Source organism: Drosophila willistoni (assembly GCF_018902025.1).
Source record: "Drosophila willistoni isolate 14030-0811.24 chromosome 2L unlocalized genomic scaffold, UCI_dwil_1.1 Seg139, whole genome shotgun sequence".
In the NCBI taxonomy this organism is placed as follows: Eukaryota; Metazoa; Arthropoda; class Insecta; order Diptera; family Drosophilidae; genus Drosophila; species Drosophila willistoni.
This window is the reverse complement of record NW_025814046.1, coordinates 645,471-665,610: the sequence shown is the minus strand read 5'-3', so window position 1 is coordinate 665,610 and position 20,140 is coordinate 645,471. Positions and strand designations below refer to the sequence as shown.

Genomic DNA, 20,140 nt, shown 5'->3' with positions numbered 1-20,140 from the left:
TGCTTCAAATATAATTGTGAAATCAAATAATTATGAACAGACTGACTGCTTAGGGTGAGTCAGAGGCCATTGATCATTGTCAACTAATCAATAAGATTCCAAAGTTCAATTTTTTCACTAAAATTTTATTCAATTTGCATCTTTTATTCCATTGAAAGCGATATCTATCTAATAATAACACATCGCTAAGGCATTTATAGATAATTTGGCTATTAAGCCAACGGAATATTTTTGATATTTCATTCAAATTCCACTGGCTTTTGGGAATATTTCTCAAACAAATTGAAAACAATAAAAATCTATCTATATATATACATATATTTGTAGACTGCTCCACCGCAGTGAACGATTAATAGAGTGCGCTTCGTGCGTTTATGGCTGGCTCCTCCACCCAGTCATCGATTAGCGAATCTATGAACCGGTCATCGACGTTAACAATTTAGCAATACATGTGCGTAATCTTAAACCACTAGATCCAGCCCCCCTATTAGTAAATCGAGTTTAAATCGGTTTTCCAAATTTACACATTTATTTTTAAGTCAACTTTTTTATCGCCCAAAGGATGAAGCTGAAGCTTGAGCTTGAGCTGAAGCATAGCTATTGCCATAGCCGCTATTAGGATAATAGCCGCCACCGCCGTTATAAGGATAGGCGCCGCGGCCATAAGGATTGCCTCCGCCGCCGCCAAAATAACCTCTACGGCCTCCGCCTCCGAAAAAGTGACGAACTTGTCGAATTCCAGGGCCATTTACATCATTTTGTTGCTGTCCATCAACATCTTCCAAAGTCAACTGCTGAATCTCTACGGGTTGACAGGATATCAAACTGCTGGCCAGAATCATCACGAAAGCTACAATCATCAGATATGGCTTCATCTTTCGCTTGTTTTCGGTTGTCTACTAATGCTGGAAATTAGAAATCTTCCAACTCTTATATACTAGCCACCAAAATGTGGTGCCCCGCAATCATCCTTTTTTTGTGCTATGTGAACTCTGGCATCATTAGGCTTTGAGAGTCTTTAATTATATTAAATTGGAATGACATAGAAGATGATTTCATCATAAATTGTAAATGTTTTTGTTTATCAATTGACAGGGGAACTACCAAAGAAACCCACAGGCTAAAATTTCAAGTGACTCCCGTTTACCTTTCTCTTTCTCTCTCGAGTCTAGAGAACATTCTAACATATAATTGTCGAAAATCAAGTGATCCTCAAATTAAACGGGGCTGGAGCTGGGGTCATATTGAAATTAGTTAGTTTTATTTGAAAAAGAATATTGGGGAAGATTTTTGATCCTCTGTTCTTCTTGATAAAATATTAAGCATAAATTATTATACAATTTGCATGTATTTTATAAATATATTTGTTACTGATAAAACTTTTTCTTCATATTTTAAAAAAAGTCCCAAAATAATTTTACAAAAATTGAAAATTTTGATAAAAGTATGACTGAGTGTAGTATGAGTTCAAAGAGAGTTGGTTGAAAAGATTTTGATGATCTTAGTCAAGAAACTTACATTTAATGGGATACAATGTTTGGAAAATCAATACTTTAATGCAGAATCAAAACTAAGATTCTTATATTTAAAAAGAAGCAAAAAACTCATAGGCTCTGCTTAAAAATGGAAAATAATTTTTTTAAAACGTTGGCGGGTCTGCCTCATAATTTTGGTAAGGGAAATCAGAACACTGGGGAGAGATTTCTCTCATTTTTGGGCATTTAGATAGAAAAACCCTTCTTTTTATGGGGAAATTTGGCCAGACTCAGAAGTAAAAATTCGTACTTTGGTGGTAATTGCCCTCATTTCATCTCCGAGGAAGTTTGTATTCTATGAACTCTTAAAATAAAAGTTTGTTTGGGTTATCGGAGAACAGAAATATCGGGTAATTTATCGTTAAAAAATATTGCTTAAAAAGTCTTCTTCAGTCATTTTTACTCATTTTTCCTTGACTAATTTCTTATCAGGTAATTTATCGATATGAAATTAGTTAGGGAAGAATGGTTAAAACTTTCACAGTGAGTTTTTGAAATCTGAAGATGTTCTTTGAAATATTGTACGCACTTGTCCCTAATAAAAGGAATCCTAATAACAATATTTTGAGATTGGAATGGCTTTGCATGATCTAAAATCATAAGCTCTGGGAACAGAATTCCAAAACATGAAGTCCTGCTTAAGGATATTTCCTTTGTAATTGATAAGAGTTAATTAATTACTCAAAGGAATTAGTTCCAAACTTTATATGTAATTTTTTTGGTTCATTATACTAGCTAGTTACTTATAATAGCCAATCATTTTCTATTTCATCTATTTATAATAAGAAGATAGATTGTAGAAATTACTTCATGTAGATACTATTTGAGATTCAAAATCAAAACTTAAAAAGCAATCTTTGGTTTTTGAAAAACCCAACACTGAAAACACTTTAATTATTTGTATACAAACGAATTCGAAAAAATAAAGTACCAATCAGGCTTAATTTTTTTTCTTCATTCAATTCATAAGCCCCATTTTTGGGGCAGACAACCCCCAACTCCAGCCCTGATCGCCCCAAGCCCCAGACAACTTCTCACACACTTGGCAAACAAGCCTCTTTTTTTTTTGTGTGTGTCTCTGCGTTGTTGAGGTTTATGTTTCTTTTTCTTGTTATTGCTTTTTAAATATTAATTTTGTTATCGTTTTTTTTTCTTTTGATTGTTACTGCACACAGTATAGACAAAACCTGCTAAAATATTCAAAGCCACTGACCCCACCTACCAAAAAAAAAAAAAAAAACAAAATAGAAGACAAAACATGTGCAGTCAATAATTCAATATCTATTCAATCAGCAATCCTTAAACGAAATGTTTGATATAAAAAAATCTACTCATTAATTATGGTCATAAAGAAAAAAAACGTTAATTTTGACGCAAGTAAAACAGGTTTAAAAATTAATCAAAGCAAATGGTTTACTAAATTACATCGATGATGTGTTCTGACTAAATACCCATTATTCTCACTTAGTTAATGTTGGGAGCCAGCGATTCACACAGACTTTGCGTGTTTCCCATAGTCACCAGCTCGACATGTGTCCAACTTAATTGGCAGACGTCTGGGCCAGACAAAAATTTCATTTAATTAAAAACCTTTCCATGGACCTAATTAATTAGTATGATTATAATAATTATTCTCCAAAGCAGACAGTTGGCAACAGTTTGAACTTTTAAAAATTGCAATTCGCCTTAGAAACTGAAAGCAAATGATTCACATTTAGATTATCATCAAAATAGAATTTTACGATAGGCACAAAATGCTAAAACTAAAACCGCAAAACTAAAATGGCTTAAATGTTCATTAATAAACACAAAAAACAAAAAAACAGTTAAAAATAACGCCCACTGCAATTGACAAAATAGAAAAACCCACAGCGGAAGTAAAGCAACTTGTGATGATGCGTGAATTATTGTGAGAAGTCGACTATGAAATACCCATTATCAGGTCTCTAATGTTGATGGCGAAATGTCTGTACTGTCTAAAGTAAGAAAGTGTATTGTGACCTTTTTTCTACACAAAATCGCTTTTCTAATTGGTTCAATTGCTTTCTGACTGAGTTGATAGAAACTGTTGCAAAATTCCAGTAGTTTATATACTAAGGGATGGTGTCATATAAAATATTTGGAAATTACTATTTATTTTCCCTTTAGTCTGTAATTTCCTTTATAAAAACCATCCTTGAGAAGGGTTTCTCTATTAACCAAAAGAAGGGATGAGAAATTTGATTGAAACTATGAAAATAAGTATATTTTAATTCATCTATTGGTTTTTATATGTATATTTGCTCAACTTTTCGAACTCATTTTGTAAGAACCAGACTTTTTAATCATTCGAAAGAATCTTTGGTTGCTAACGAACTGCTAAAAGGGGTTTTACTTTAATAAAGATAAGTCCAATATCCACTCGAGTCTTTTCAATTTGTAATAAAAAAGAGTAAAACTTCTTTATTTTGTAGCTTACAGATATGTACCTATATATAACTCATTATTTTTGAACTTCAGAGGTGTTTAATGGTTTATTCCAAAAAAAAGGCTTTAATAGAGTTAGAAATATATAAAAATACTTGTCATTAGAATATTGTTAAGTTTATCACTTTATCTAGAATTTGGACGGTATCGAACCATTCTTGTCAAGAGGCTGTAGTAGTTTTCTCATTAATGTCCTATTGAACCTTCTTTTTATCATTGTAGCATTGTAGAAAATTTAGAAGAGTTTTTAAAAATTTCTATATTTAAATTTTAAAGATATGGCAAAGTGATGAAGTTAATTCGTGTTACCTTTGAATACTTTTTTTACGGCAGAAATTTTTAAGACATACATTTATATGTATTCAAATGATTTAAAAATTATTCAACGATAGATGAAAAGGTGCCAAAAGGGTCTAGAAAATCTTGATACTGGTTTAGGAACAAACTTTATAAGAATTTGGGCAAATTTATAACAAGTGACAACAAAAAGAAGATAAAGCTAAACTTCAAAGAAAGAAACTAAGAGACAAATAAACTTCCATATTGAAAAAAACGACTATTTGTTAAAAAAATTTATTTTGATCTAGCTATTTATCATCCATCATACAGACCACAAATACCCCTCTTATAGTCAGTTGTTTTTCACAAAAGTCTCAACACATATGCCCCATAAATCAATAGGTAGAGTATGCAAAAAAAAGTTAACGGTGTGAATCGGATTTCTTGCCTTACTTAGTGACTTAGTGGCCAACATCTTTTTGTGAGACTCCATCTCTCTCTCTCTCTCTCTCTTTCTCACTCTTTGACTAAACAAGGTCAATGTCGGGCGTTTCTTTAGTAACGAAAAACCAGTTGATGACGTTTTTTTCTTTCGTAGTTTCAATTGATGTGGATGGTTCCGCTCAAACAACTCTCAATTTGCGACTGTGAAGGTCTCTTTTTCATAGGTTTGTTTTTGGCAAACTTGGAAATTTCCTCGAGAATTTTGCTTTGCTACAATTTATATTTTAGTTTGGTATAAAACTAATTTGGTTAGTTTAGAGCCACTTCAGTTGATTGTTGAGTTTAGTGGAAGATGAATCTATTGAAAATTTGCAGTATTTTAAGTCTTTTGTGGGCTTTTGCTGCTGCCGCAGCTAAGAATGATAAGAGGAAATCGGATCAACCGCAGGGCAGGACTCTTGGTTTATTGACACCTCTACTTTTGGGTGGCGGTGGACTCTTCGATGTTCCAGTGCCAATCAGCGGGGGAGGAGGAGGAGGTGGTGTTGGTGGGGCTGGCAGTGGAGCACAATCTGATCCTCTAGATCAATATGGAGGAAATTATGGCAACTACGGACCAAATTATGGCTATAGACCCAATTATGGTTATGGTTATCCCTCGTATAACTATGCTTATCCAAATTATTATAGACCTGCCTATAATTGGTATAATGGAGGAGGCTATCAAAGACCATATACCTATCCCTATAACTATTATAGACCTACCTATCCCAATTATAATAATTATAATTATGGAGTAGGAACTGGAGTCGGCGCAAGACCAGGAGTTGGTGGTTATCCCTCTTATAATGCACAGAGTTCCATAGCTTCTTCAGGTGTTGGCTACCCATCATATAGTTCGCAAACTTCTCTATCTTCCTCCTCTCCTGGAGCTACTTCTGCTGGCGCTGCGGCTGGTTCCCAATTGACTCAAGCTCAGACAGCTCAATTGGCTGGCCTTTTGGGTCAGGCTTTGGGCTCTCAGTTGCGACCTTTGTTAGCCAATGGAGGCGCTGGAGCTGCTGGCACTGCGTCTGGAGCTAATCCTCAAGCCTTAAGCGGCTTGTTAAGTTTACTTTCTGGTTAGCCTAGAATTAGTTACAGTATTAACCTATTAATAAGTCTATATAGGCGATTTAGTTGTACAATTTTGTTATTTCCTTTTTGTTGAATAATGATTAATAAATTTGTTAATATTTTTTATGCAAAGAAATGATATTGCCAAAATAAGCAAAAAGGTGTAAAGGAATTCAATTAGAGCCTTTCGAAGAAGTAAATGCAATCACTTTGTAAGGTGGTTGGGCTATAAAAGGAGGAACCTTCTACTCAGTTGTCAGTTAATTCAGTTGAAGATGGCTAACGTATTGCAACATGTATTTTTCTTGGCTCTTATTTCAATGGCTTTGGTTCTAGTCATGGCCGAGAAGGAGCCCAATGGATCACCTTCGGATGATGTGGTTTCTAATACCCGACATCTTGGCTCTCAAGATTGTAACGATCATCATCATAACCATCATCATCACGACCATCATGATGATGACCATCATTCTGATGACCATCATGGCAATCACCATGATCATCATTAGTAGTGACAGACTGAAGCTCATTGGTACATCACTCAAATGGCAAAGCTTTAATTCACACAAAGCTCATCTATCTATCAATGCGTCATAAAATTAAAAAAAAAAAACTCTAATATTTTGTCAATAAACTTTTGAAATAAACAAACGGCCAAATATAATCAAATGCACTTAACAAGCTTTGAATTTTTTATTACAAATTATGCTAATTGTATTTTGATTTAGAAAAACAAACAAATTATATCAACTGCGAAATAAATAAATGGTATCAATCTTTCTATAAAAGCCCAATTCAATCTACAAATCATTAACAGAACAAAACAAAGTCAAAATGCGTCTACTTTTCGTATCTCTCCTGGTGGCAGTCATTTGCTTGAGTTTCTATTGCAATTTGGCTCGAAGTGAGGACTATCAAAATCTTCTCGAAGTCAATGATCAAGGAGTAAATGATGTCAATGAAGGAGCACGTGTCGCACGAGGCTATGGAAACTATGGTCGTTATGGACATGGGCATGGTCACGGTCATGGGCACGGACACGGACATGGTCATGGACATGGCTATGGATACGGCTAAACTTCCTATAAGAATATCTTCTCGTAAAAGTTGCCATATCATTGTATCGTAAAGTTGTCTAAATATTATCTTTTGTAATACGATTTTTAATTTAATTGTAATAAAAGCTTTGATTCTTACAACATTTTAATTTTTAAAGGTCAGGTTGGAGATTGATGAAAGTAAGTAGAAGTTTAGAGTTTACAGAATGAAGTAGATAAAAAAAAAAACTACTTAGAAGACATTACCAAAACTACTTTCAATTAAATAATAGAGGCAAAAAACTTTGTTAAATTGGATCATGTGAAGGAGTTGCCAAATTTCTGTTTAAAACTCCACATCTCAATTTAAATCTAAAATATTAGTTTCTACCAAAACTTGCCTAAATTGGCTCAAGGTCGATAAAGAAAATCACGAACTAAATTTATGTATTTTCCCAGTTTATTTTAATGATTTTCGAAAATCGTTTCAGAATAAAGTTTATGTTTGTTTTGTCCGTCATACAGTTATGAACAGATTTTTGTTTTTAATTTATTATCAAAAAACTAACCAAACGAAAAATTAAAGTATAGACGATTTATCCTTATTTTTAGTCCTTCGTCTGTTGAATTAAAAAAGACTTCTGAAATACTAATTAACGATTTAACTAGTCAAAGTGTTTATGTTTCTGTCTTTTACTTGTAACTTATTTTTGGGATTTAAAAATATGCATAAAATATCTATGATTTGGATCAATATTAGCTTTTATTTCTAATCTGTCAAACCAAATCTATCAATTAAAATAAGTCCAATTTAAATTTATCTAAATTTTTTATATAAATTTAATATAATAGGGTTCTAAAGGTCTTTGAATAAATTTCATTTGGTCCTGAGATTGTTATTTATTTATATAAACCAGAGAGCGCATATTAAATGAAAACATTTATTTAAAAAGGACCCAGCCATGGGATATTATTCGCAATTGTGTATAATTTTTTTAAAATAATAATAATTGATACAAAAAAGTAGCTAAACTTTTTATATAAAACATTTGCAATCCACATCGAAAGAGGTTATTTTTAGTATCCGAAATCAGAAATTAAGCATTAAAATAGAAATCCAAAGTATGATTTTGGTGTGTTCTGGATACATTACAAAAGTGTGTGACTCTAGTTTAACTCTGCTTTAAATGAAATATTTGGTTAATAAAATAATTATGGATTGTGTGACTTGTATTTAGTATTTTGTGCAGTGCAAAGTTATTAAAAGAATGAATGAAAAAAGTAAGAGAAACTTGTGTATTGACAGACTTATTACAAACAAGTTTTACGTTTTCTATATGCGCATGAAATGGAGGCAAGTGACTTTCAATTCTCATAAAAAATATATAATTTTAAAAAGTGTTACAGTTAGTTTCTTATTTCAAACTAGATAAAAGGATGCCATTAACTCATATTATTACTTTTATGAATTTAAGTATAATCATTTAGACATTCTTCGTAAGAAATGTCAAACTCAGGTGGCAAACGGAAATTGAAGATTGTTGGATAGGGATGTGGCTATAAAGTTCTTATTTTCTTTTCAGGGTCTTCTAATTTCATTCCAAATAATGAGGGTGTGAACATCCCAACTGGTTGGCCTTATGGGTGAAGCATTGGTTTCGTCATTTATAAGCTAATCCTCAAAGTTAGTCTAGGCTAACCGGAAAGTAAGCTACATTTACGGCTTAAAGCAGCTTATATTCTGGTTAGCCTAGACCCAAAAAATTATACTTGCACTAGTAACCTATTAATAACTAGAATAATGTAGAATAATTTTGAGTTTGCAATATTGTGAATTGTGTTGTTTTCTGGTGGTTTCCTAATGCAAATTGAAATTGTTTGTGTAAGCAAAGTGTTTCTTTTGTCAATCAAGCAAAAAGGCGTCAATGAATTCAATTAGAGTCTATCGAAGAACAAAGTGCAAGCACCTTGTTAGAATGGACTATAAAAGAAGCTGCCTTCAGATCAATTGTCAGTTATTCGGTTTAAGATGGCATTCGGAATGCATTTGGCATATTTTCTGGTACTCATATCATTGGCTTTTGCACTAGCCATGCCCCCCCAGGTTGAGCCCAGAGCCCAGCTTTGGGATGATGTGGACCAGCAGGAGCAGCAGGAGTCAAGCGAACGTCAGGCACGTCATCTTTGGTCTTGGGGCGGCAGTCCTTGGTACTCTTGGGGCTATCCCAGCTATGGTGGTCCATATTATTATGGACATCATCATCATCATTATGATTGGTATTAAAGGCTATAAAGGATATTTTTGTTAATAAACGACTTTTATATTGAGCTGTAATATTTTTTCAAAAATGAGACCAGAATTTTGTGCAGTGCATCTAAAAAGAGTTGAGTTGTTATATGCATTAGCATATATGTTAATCTATCATCAGCTAAAACTCTCAAATATTGCTTTTTAATGCGAGATAGTTTGCCATAAAAGAACTAAACACTTAAATTATAGGCGGTATGTCTAGGAACAACTAGTGAAAAAGGCATAAACACTATAATAATAATAATTTAAGGCAACTTAAAATGCAAAATGTTTGTTTAGAAGGTTTAACATAAAAAATGCAGTTAATGACAATTTTGATGTATTGATATTTCTTTCTAACAAGGTCTAATCTAAGTATCATAAAGTTAATAAAGTGCTTCTAATAGAGGCGCCAGTCTTGATTTTCGTTTAATATTTGAAACAGGTTTTACAAACTTGATTCTTTGATCCTTTGTGATCCTTTCCTCTGTAGGGAACTCGGAAATTAATATGAACGACTTCGTTTAGAAAGTGTTTCTTTTTCAAAAAAATAGTTTAATCAAATTTTAAATGAACTTTTACTTTTACTCGACTCACTACAAATATATAATGTAATACATATATTAAAAAAAAATTTTATTAAATTTTGAATAATCTTTTACTTAAGCAACAGTCATAGCCACTAAAAATATACACCTTTTTTCCTATTTTTAACATTTTTTACGCATTTATTTACGAGTCTTAATTCAAATTACAATGTGGCCTTACTGGGCGATCAGTTTGTATCTTTTACAGTGGGTCAAAGTTAAGATAAAAATGTTAAAAAATTGGTATTTAATTAACAACACATCAAATAATTAGGATTCAATTCAGTTGAGATTTTTTAAATTCTTTATTTATATGTATATGTATATAGTTCTTTAAAAAAATACTAGAATAACTAAAAGAATACTAGCCAAGAATCATTAAAGTTATAGATATTTCAAAGAAACTTTGATGAAATGAAATGGTTTCATCGAAATATAATATACTTCATATAATATAATCCATGGACGGTTAAAAAAACAGTTTTTCGCAGACTGTCCTATCAAAACAGAAATTTTCGACTTTAAAAATTTAGAAATATTTACTTTTGGCAGTTTGATAGTATGGAAATTTATGCAAATTACACGATCACTTTGAGAACACTCTGTTTAGGTGAGGTGGGAGCCCCAAAAGGTCAAAAATTGTTTGAGAAACTAATATTTTTAGAGCTGTCGAGACCCCTTGGACTTTCCCAATGAAGAGTCCTCGAAAATTGACATTAAAATATCTCAGAGATCATATAGAAATTACCGATTTCCAATAGATTAAAATATATTGCAACAGTTTTGTGAAATTTTGTTGACATTAACGATATAAATTTTTGTTGACATTCTAAGGTAAGACATCATCCAAGGCCAAATCGTAAATTTTAAGCTGGTTTTTACAGATCAAGTAATTAGAGCGCTGATAAAAAAAAGAGGGAGAGAAAAAAAACACAACAAGCGCACAATGAACATATAATCAATAATATGAACCACTTAAGGCAGCTGGCAGATCAACTTGTTAACTTGTTTTATTTTCTGTTCTTTCTTTTTCTACACCTTTCCCCCAAATGAGACATTAACATTAAATATCAAATCCATCAGTAACAACAGCAACAAAAATTATTAACAATAACAACAAAAGCAAGTGCAATAATACGCAGAACAATGTCGGCACCAAAAAAAAAGCCCCTCAAAATATAATATATGGGAATATATGTATGTAAGTTTAATTTGTTTGCATGTGTATTTGTGTCAGTGTGTGTGTGTTATTACTAACCTTCTCCGATCTTAGAACTTATTGATGCGTATGCAAACAGGAACGTCAACGAGAATACATCGCATCATCTGATCATCAGCTCAGGCAAAATAAAAGGCCCCTGATTTGTCCCAAAGATCAACAGTTGCAACGAAGATTTCAGAGCACCAACAACCGACGAACAAATAAACAAACAAATAAGAGGAGTTATATATAGTATTGGAAAGATGCGTCTAACTTTAGTGGCTCTTATTGGCATCCTGTGCCTGGCCTATGTGTATGCCCTGGATGATATTGATACCTCTGCCGATGGCGAACAACCAATTGGACTCTTAGATGTGGCTGGTCCTGCAGAAACCCATGATAACACTGGCGCTCGAGAGGCTAGAGGCTATGGCGGTGGCTGGGGAGGCGGCTACGGAGGCGGCTGGGGAGGCGGTTACGGAGGCCGCTGGGGAGGCGGCTGGGGAGGAGGCCACAGAGGCGGATGGGGCCGTGGTGGTGGTTGGGGCCATGGTGGTGGTTGGGGCCGTGGTGGCGGATGGGGTTGGGGCAAATAAGTTCCAACCGGTTATAAGACACTTTTGTAAATTTTGTTTTCATACCTCCTTTTTGTTGTGTCTTAATAAATAAATAAAATTGAAATGTGCAAAAAAAAAACCCACAAATTGTATGCTTAAAAAAAAAGGGGGGGAGTTCCTTGTGGTCAAGTCTCGTAAAAATATCTATTTGAAAAAGTCGTTAAACAAATTCTAAGCTCACAGGTCACACCTTCTTAGTCATACGCACTTCAACGAGCGTGAGTGAGCAAAAAAAAAAACAAATAAGTGTGAGTATATGGAAGCTAAATCTTCATAAACTGTCAAGAAGTCTAAAATATACATTGTGCTGGGTCAATTGGCTCATTTAGATTGACAAATTCAATCACTCATCTTTTTAATGAGTTAACTTACTTACTCCTCTCACTGACTTACTGAATCACTTGCTTAGTAAACTCATTTTGTTTATGCTCTTCTTTGTATTATTATTCTTTTAATTTTCTTGTTGTTGTATAGCTAATTTAAATGCTTTAAGTACCTTATACTTACAATTAGTGGAGATTAGCCGAAGCGGCGTTAATTATTTTTTCAAGTTGTAAAATCTAGTGATTCACTTTGTTGTTTTTCATTGAGAACAAAAACTATTAAAAAATTTAAGCTGCTAAAAATTAAATTCCAAAACATTAACTAAGCTCTTATTGTTTTACATAGTCATTAAAAATGTTCAATATAGATGACTATAGCAATTTAATTAGGTGTATTGGTTGTACAATCGGTAGGAAAAGTTGAATTAATATCTTTACATGATAGAAATATTGGTATACATACGGTTTCTGATGTCTCTAAGTACTCTTTCTCCCGTTTTGGCAATAAATCTATTGTATAAGAGTACCCCCACAATGCGCCTGAAACGGTGTCACCCACTGGATCTTCCATTTGGCTTCCCTCAAATGATGTTCTATAACCCCGTCAATATAAAGAACTTTAACCAATAAGAAAAACTATTTTTTTTGTTTAAATTAATATGATATGAGAGGAAAATATTAAATATTTAAATTTTTTCTTTATCGGACAAGCTTGAATAGAAAAGTTCACTGTTACTTTTTATATTTTCTGTCTAGACACTTTGGATTGAAGCGAAATTTAAATTTAGTGCTTAAAACACGTTAACTTAAGTTTTGTCTTGCCGACTGTTGATAATAAGATGAAACTTTTCATTCTAGAAATATACAAATTTCTGTGTTGTCATGTAATTATGGCATGGAATGAGGCAAAACTAAGTTAATTCAGTTGCGAAGGGGTATAAATGTAGCGAGTCATCAACTTTTATGCTTCAATGACTATTTCGATGGTGAAAAACCTTTTTGACTCAGATTTATTCACACAGCCTCGTTGTTAACAATTAGAGCAAAAAATATAAAAATAAGAATGACTTAATTCAAGATTTTCACCTATGACGTGTTACTTGGGGGCTTTTGTTGTTTTATTTATCTTTATAATTGCTTTGAACAATTTTTGGTTTCCAATTTTGTTAGTTAACTGCTATCAATAAAATAAAAATCGGAAGTAATCTAACAGTGCCTGGATCCTTAAGGGTTTTGTTTAGTGAGACTGGTTTTAAATCTCATGAGTGAAAATATCTCAATAAAAACTTAGTAAAAGGGACAAAAAAGATTTTATGAGCCCATTTTTCGAACTTAAACTGGATCATGGTATTTATGTTTATCCCATTGGTAACTAATTCATTTTCAATTCCAGTTATTATGAATAAAATACTAGCTGGATCTAAGCTAGTTAAAGACAGGTAAAGTATAATTTTTTAAATTTCTTGCATACGTGCATAGATTTTGATCTTTGTATTGCCAATGCCATCACCCTGAGTATTTTGAGGACAGACAGAGTAAGGACATAGGTATATAATACTACAAACCACATGAATAATATTATAATCTGAAAAAAACCACCGAACTTAGAAATAAATATCAATATTAAAACATCAAGCTTACTATATTTTATTTGCTGTAGTGAATGTTCAAATATATCTGAACTATATCCATGGATTATGATCTTTATAGACAATTTCGGATTAAAGGACTAAATTATTCAAGTTAGATATCTCGCCAGTTAAGCAACATCCGTGGATTGACTATTCATTGCATTGATGTGTGTGAATGTAAGTTATAATATACTGATCTGTACAACTGTATCCTTTTAATTTATCAACCAACATTGCTTTCTTGCTTTTGCATTTTGCGCACTGAAATAATTGTCACAATCAAAAAAGATTTAATATATTTAATATTTTTAGATAAGAATCTAACTTGGATTGAGTTAGTGAAATTTTGAGCCATCTTGAATTGATGTCAAAAAAAGAATTAAACTTTAAATAAAAAATGCTTTCACAATGATTGATTTCGCGCAATATTTATTTTATTGCTTGGCTTGCAATGGAATTGTTTTGATGATAATAAGTGAGAAATAACAATTGAGAAAAAATTTGTATAATTTACAAAGAATTGGTTATAGAACTAAAAATTAAGAAAAGGAAAGAAAAAAGGAAAATGAGTATGAGAATATAGTGGGAAAATGATTTGTTTTTTTTTTGTTTGTTTTTATGCAGGGTGAATGATCTCTTTCTCTCTCTCTGTGTCTCTCTCCCTTTCGCATTTTCTCTGTCTTAATCACTGCATCGCTTGCTTTGCTGTTGCTCTTTCTTTTTTTTTTATATATATATATCTCTCTCTTTCTCTTAGTGGAATATGTAAGTTTCGCTTATATCAGAGTCCAGAGTGAGTGGGAAATTTATTTGAAGAATCTGCGTGATGGTCCTCCAACAGCTTGTGCAGGCGGAGGTGTGGGTATATGAGCACCTTCGGCACGGTAACCATTCTCATCGGCTATATAGGTAATGGTATAGACTACATTATCTGGTCCAGTATATGAATAAGAGCCCTGCATAACCTGTTGAAGATTTCAAATCAGTTTAATTGAGACGCCTCAAAGTTTGTTAGGCAGTAATGAAAATTTATTCAATGCCTGCCTAAAAGTAGGCAACAAAATGTTTACCTGAGCTTCAACCTGAGTGCCGGGATTCTTTAGATAACCCGCTTCATCAGCACGAATGCCATTGCTGGTCTCATAGCTAAATCATAAAAAAGAAAACACAAATTAGTTATCAATTAACCTTAAGGCAAGTTTTGTCTTACTTATATTGATATGAGCCATCGGGATTCAAATCGAAATTCTGTTTCAATATAACCGCATTGGCATCGGCGGAGTTATATCTCGGCTGAGGTATACCACGTTGGGGCTGAGACCGAACGGCATTTAGAGAGCAGCACAAGGCAATGGCTATTATAGCATAGGCATAGGTGAGTCTCGACATGATGACCTTTTTGCTGGGGAATAAACGAAATAATCGAATTGTTTGGCTAAATTGAGTCATAAATCGATGATGTTAATGATTATGTTACTCCTCCGCATCTGATTTCGTTTGCGGCATCCATTTCGTTCTGAATGTCAAATAAAATTTGTTTTTTGCAAGTGAAGGTTGATGTGCCTTACTCACATAGCGTGGGAATCTTTGGGTATTAATCATAGATATTTAAACATTTATCGCTGACAAGCTTTTATCAAGGGAGGGTTTTACTAGGCACCAGTTGACAGTATTTAAAAAGAAACATCCAATAACTAGCTAAACGTTTCCACTTTGGTTTTTCAATGATGAAGAATTGGTAATTGCTTAAAAAATTCAAAATTATAAAAGGAGCTTTCAAATTTCCAACATAATTTATATACTTGAACGTTTGTAACTTAGTATATATGACATATTTGAAATTTTTTCAAAGTTTTTAATATAAGTTTGATATTGAATAATTGTTTTTAGAAGACTTTCATTTAGGGCTCGAAAATAAGACAAATTTTTTCAGTCCGAATTTTTAATTTTGAAACAATTTCAAAAATATATTATTTAGTTGTAGGTTTACATTCTGGATATCTCAAACTTTTTTTGTCGGCTCTCAAAATTCTTTTCGGTATCTTTTAAGATGTATACGAAAGAATAGGGAGTTATAGTCATTGTAGCCAGCGCAGAAGTTACTAGAACTTAGTACTTTCTAGAATTTTCTAGAGCAAAATCTCGTTTTTCTTGGAGACGGTCCAAATTTGGCTTGGAAAATACTTTAAATATGTTTGATGGATACTAAAAACCTAGACAAAAATAGCTATTAAAGATCTAGTATTTGTTTCATAGATGAATGCTATTTTGGCTCTTGGCGTCTTAAAAGCTGAGTAAACGAAGCTTTTAAAATTTTGCACATTCTGTTATGGCCCTCTACATATTGAAATTTTTAAATACAGTCTTTATTATTTTTCTAGAATAGCCTTAAAAATATTTATTTGCTTCTAGCTTTCTGGAACATATTTTTGATAAATAAAATTTTGTATAACAATTTCGTTATTTAAGTAGTCCCATTTCAATTCGATAGTTTGTCGATATACTGTAGAAATATACCTATAATTTTTGATCAACCTCTCTCACCAATTAGGATCAGTAATTGTAAAAATAATTTGTCAGTGTAAAAAGTAGGAATTTCTTAACTTTCATCCTCTTTATATGTCACCTGCTCGGACGAAAAAACGTAACACCTAAGGAAGTTTTTAAAAGCTAAGCATAGTAAACAACGACTATTATAGTTAGGTCATCAGAAGAAGTTTATAACCTTTTTTAAACTATTGCAAACTGTGAATTTTCTATGCTGAGTTTTCTAAAGACTCTACTAGAATAAATTTGTTAAGGCTTATACTTATCCTTTCAATAAATGTTTTTATTATTCAACATGTTTTCGTCGATGTTTTTAAAGTAAATTTTTGTATTTAATATCCTTTTAAGTAATTTTCAAATATAAGTTAACGCAGTTTTTGCAAAAACTCTGCAGATTGCTAATATCCTTTTTTGATTTTATTTTTTTGGTCTTTAACAATTTGTGTTTATTTATCCATTTAAGAGGATTTTTTTATCCTTTTCAAAACTCACTTTGAATTAACACGCGACTTGCGAGAGCGGTTAGACTTTTTTTTTGGGATTGAAAGACTCGTCAAAACTGATGTTTTGTGTTGAATGCACACGGGGCCAACGTTTTTATACCAAAAATGCATTCACTGTGACGCGGCGACAGAGGCCGAGGCAGCAGCAGAAGCAGCAGCAGCAGCATCCGTTAACTGGGCAGAGAGCGCAGAGTAGAGTAGGGCAAAGTAGTAGTAGGCAGAGCGGAGGATGAAGAAGCAGCAGCAAACAGCATTGGCAATGGTTTTGGCGGAAGAACTGCAGCAACAGCAGCAGCATTAGCAACAGCAACACTCGGCAACCGGCAACAGTTTCAGCCAACAAGTTTCAAATGCAAATGGGCGTTGCGCATACGCCATGTATTACCACTCGACATCTCGATGCAATGATTCTCTTCTCTTCTCAAGTCGCAAATACTTGTCGTGGATCATATTAATTTATGTGAATTAGCTGCCTAGTGGAAAATATTAATTAAAAGATTAAATAAAACTTATAAGTATAAATTTTGCAATTGCCTTGCCGTTTCGATTGCAATTTGATGAATTTGATGAATTGGCCATTTGGCAACATTATAAATTGACATTTTAAATAGCAGCTTCTCGATTTAATGGGCCTTTGTCTATTATAAATTCTATGCACAAGTTGCATCTTTTGATAATCTTTTAAGTCTGCCAAATTTCACTGACCAAATGGTTTTTTTTTCTATGGCCACTCCCCGCCTGCTTTAGTTTAACTTTTTTGTAAGCCGGCCGGTTGGCAATTTGGCGGCTTAAACTTTAAACTTTTACAACGTGTAGGAAATGTCAGTTGCAATTCATAAAAATTACAGCAATAACTGCAGCAGCAGCAGCAGCAGCAGCAACAGAAACAACAACTGCAACTACACCAAAGACTAGAGTAGATCATCACGAAGCTACTCCACTCCACTTCACTATGATCATAATGATGAACATCGCACGAGATTAACGGCTACGCCTCCTCCCTACACCCAACACTCTTGCCCTCATCTCTCTCACTTGTCCCATGCACCTATAACCTCCATCTATCTACCGACATCACCCGCATTATTTGCCTAGTTTGTTGTTTTTTTCGCCTCTTTGGCGTTGTTTTCGTACATTTTTTGTTTTGGCCTTCGAATCATTTCACATTTGACATACAGAAACAGCGAAAGGGAAAGATGATGATGATGATGACGAGATGATGAATCAAAAAGACAGAGAAAAATAAGTAAGACATGCAAATTTTATACTTAAAAGTAGAGTAATAACTATTAGTTCACTGGGTTTGTAGTACAAACTTTGTACTTGATCCATTTGGCTATTATTTGGTAATGTTTATAACTTCAGCTAAGTCTTTGGTCTAGGGTCTAGATCTTCATAACATTTTAGAGACTTACTTTCCTTAGAAATTAGGAGGAATCATAGCTTTAATAATCATAATCATTTAAGAAAAGAATTCACGAAAAAGGGAAATTTCTCTTTAAAAATGGTTTGTTTACTTTTTAAAACTAAAAGACCGATATAATTGATCTTTAAAAACGATCAAAAAACAATTCGAAATAGCTTAATCCTTAGTAACATTTCAAACTTCTTTTAATTTTAGTAATTTCATAAACTTTAGTATTCTATTTGAAGGTTTTTAGTATTTTTACTAGCGATCGCAAATTGCGATTCAATTGGAACGCGACTTTCCACGCGACAGTTAAACTATATACATATGTAGATCTTAAAGCTAATTGTAAGTAATAAAAAAACCTCCAAAATTTATCATTTTACCTTACCTTGATAGAGTTAAACAGTCAACAGATAAGTCAACGTAAACTCCAACTCCCCAAATATCATCAATGATTTCTATGATAATGTCTTTACAAAAAAAACTGAAATCGTACTCGTAAAAGAATTGGCTATAGATTCAAAAGGTTTTTTTTGGTTAACTTTTTCGACTTTAATTTAATTTTTTAATTATTTTAAGTACCTATTTTATTGTTGTAAAATTAAAAATTCTTATTAATTAACTGGCATATTTTATGTAAATATTGAATAATAATTTCACAATTTATTTTTGAAGCAATACAAAAAATTTGATTTTGATTTGGTGTATTAAGTCAATTAATCTAATTTAAATTTATTTATTAAAATTAAAATGTTTAATGTATGAACAAATATAATTTAGTTAAATACTTAAATGTATTCTGCAAAAATCATCGTTAGAAGAACAAGCAAAGTCCGTAAAAGATTGAACAAAGAAAAGCTATATTTATATTTGAAGCTTTAGAGTAAGAATAAAGATTCTTTAACAAAATTTCACATAAGTTGTCTGGCTGACAAATTTTGGTCAAGCAAGAATAAACTTCAATGAATAAGTCTATAGTAAGAAGAACGAATAAAGTCAACAAAATATTTGAGGGAGATAAGACATAAACGTATCTTGGAGTTTAACATTTTTTTCACACAATTTTGACCCCAAGAAATGCCTAATAAGTAAGTCTTAAGAAATGCAAAAATATTTAAGAAAGGAAAAGACACAAACGTATTGGGAACAAACCATTAAATTTTGAGTTTAATGGTTTGTTCCCAAAAGTTTCACATGCGTTTCCTGACTGGCAAATTTTGGTCAATCAAGGAATGATTAAAGAAAGAAGACTAAAAATAGTATAAAAGTAATCAAGGAAAGGAAGAAGTTTCAAGTTTTTTTCCCCAAAAAGATTCACTTGGGTAAATTTTGGCCAATCAGAGAATGATCGTAATACCCTAATGAATAAGAATTACTCATATCATTTACAAAAGGTTTCCCATCAGCTTACTGGCTTCAAAATGGATTTTCAAGTAGTTTCCCGTGTGAGATGAATGAATGAATTTTCAGTTGGCAGCATCTGCTCCAAAGTAACATTTGTATCTATAATTTATGCCCCTTTGTTGTGTGTTTGTTATTCGAGTGAGTGAGCAAAGGAATGGAATGAAGGGAAGTGGAGTGCAGTAAAGAAAAACAATGGGCAAATTCTATGCTAATTGCGAGCAAACACATTTGCAATCAAAATGATGGATTAAGTGAGATACCGTCTTGGGCTATCACAAAAGTAATGTGAAGCAAAACCACAAAAAAAAAAAAAAACAAACAAAAATACCGAAACCAGTTTATGACGTGGCAAAATGAAATTAACTAATAAGATCGATTCGATTCGTTCATGTCGTTGACGATAATGATGATGAAACATCCATCTACTACAACAATTTAGTTGGAATAATAAATATGCAAATTTTTTGATGAGTATGAGTGTATGGGGTTTGGTTTTTTTTTTTTTTTCTTCATCTTTAAAAAGAATTCTTTTTTCGTGGATGGACTAATGAAGATGATGCTAATTTTTTGTTTTCTTTTTTGTTTTTGTATATAGTTAATGCGCAAAACGTAAAGAAGAACAATAAGAGACAAAAATACAAAATTCACTCTTTCCATGTGTGTGTGTGTGCGTGTGTGTGTGCGTGTGTGTGTGGTAACTATAAAAGCCTCAACAGAAGATGTGGTAATCATAAGTAGCTATTGAACTC

At 32.7% G+C, this 20,140-nt stretch overlaps 4 protein-coding genes across 4 annotated transcripts; 2 read left to right on the top strand and 2 right to left on the bottom strand.

The window, feature by feature from the left end:
- Positions 1-548: 548 nt before the first annotated feature.
- Positions 549-875, bottom strand: LOC6638319 (glycine-rich cell wall structural protein). Its single transcript, XM_002061510.1, has one exon. It carries the CDS (start codon positions 873-875, stop codon positions 549-551), a length of 327 nt encoding a protein of 108 aa, XP_002061546.1.
- Positions 876-5,076: 4,201 nt separating this feature from the next.
- Positions 5,077-5,850, top strand: LOC26529530 (shematrin-like protein 2). The gene has a single exon (XM_015179278.1). The coding sequence runs from the start codon at positions 5,077-5,079 to the stop codon at positions 5,848-5,850; it is 774 nt and encodes a 257-aa protein (XP_015034764.1).
- Positions 5,851-11,162: 5,312 nt separating this feature from the next.
- On the top strand, positions 11,163-11,566 carry LOC6638322 (major prion protein 1). The gene has a single exon (XM_002061513.4). The coding sequence runs from the start codon at positions 11,219-11,221 to the stop codon at positions 11,549-11,551; it is 333 nt and encodes a 110-aa protein (XP_002061549.1). The 5' UTR covers positions 11,163-11,218; the 3' UTR covers positions 11,552-11,566.
- A 2,386-nt stretch (positions 11,567-13,952) lies between these two features.
- On the bottom strand, positions 13,953-16,627 carry LOC6638156 (cuticle protein CP14.6). The gene is made up of 4 exons (XM_002061514.4): positions 16,566-16,627; positions 14,737-14,928; positions 14,597-14,672; positions 13,953-14,491 (listed from the first exon to the last, which is right to left on the bottom strand). Exons 2-4 carry the CDS (start codon positions 14,913-14,915, stop codon positions 14,333-14,335), a joined length of 414 nt encoding a protein of 137 aa, XP_002061550.1. The 5' UTR covers positions 14,916-14,928; positions 16,566-16,627; the 3' UTR covers positions 13,953-14,332.
- Between the last annotated feature and the right edge of the window lie 3,513 nt (positions 16,628-20,140).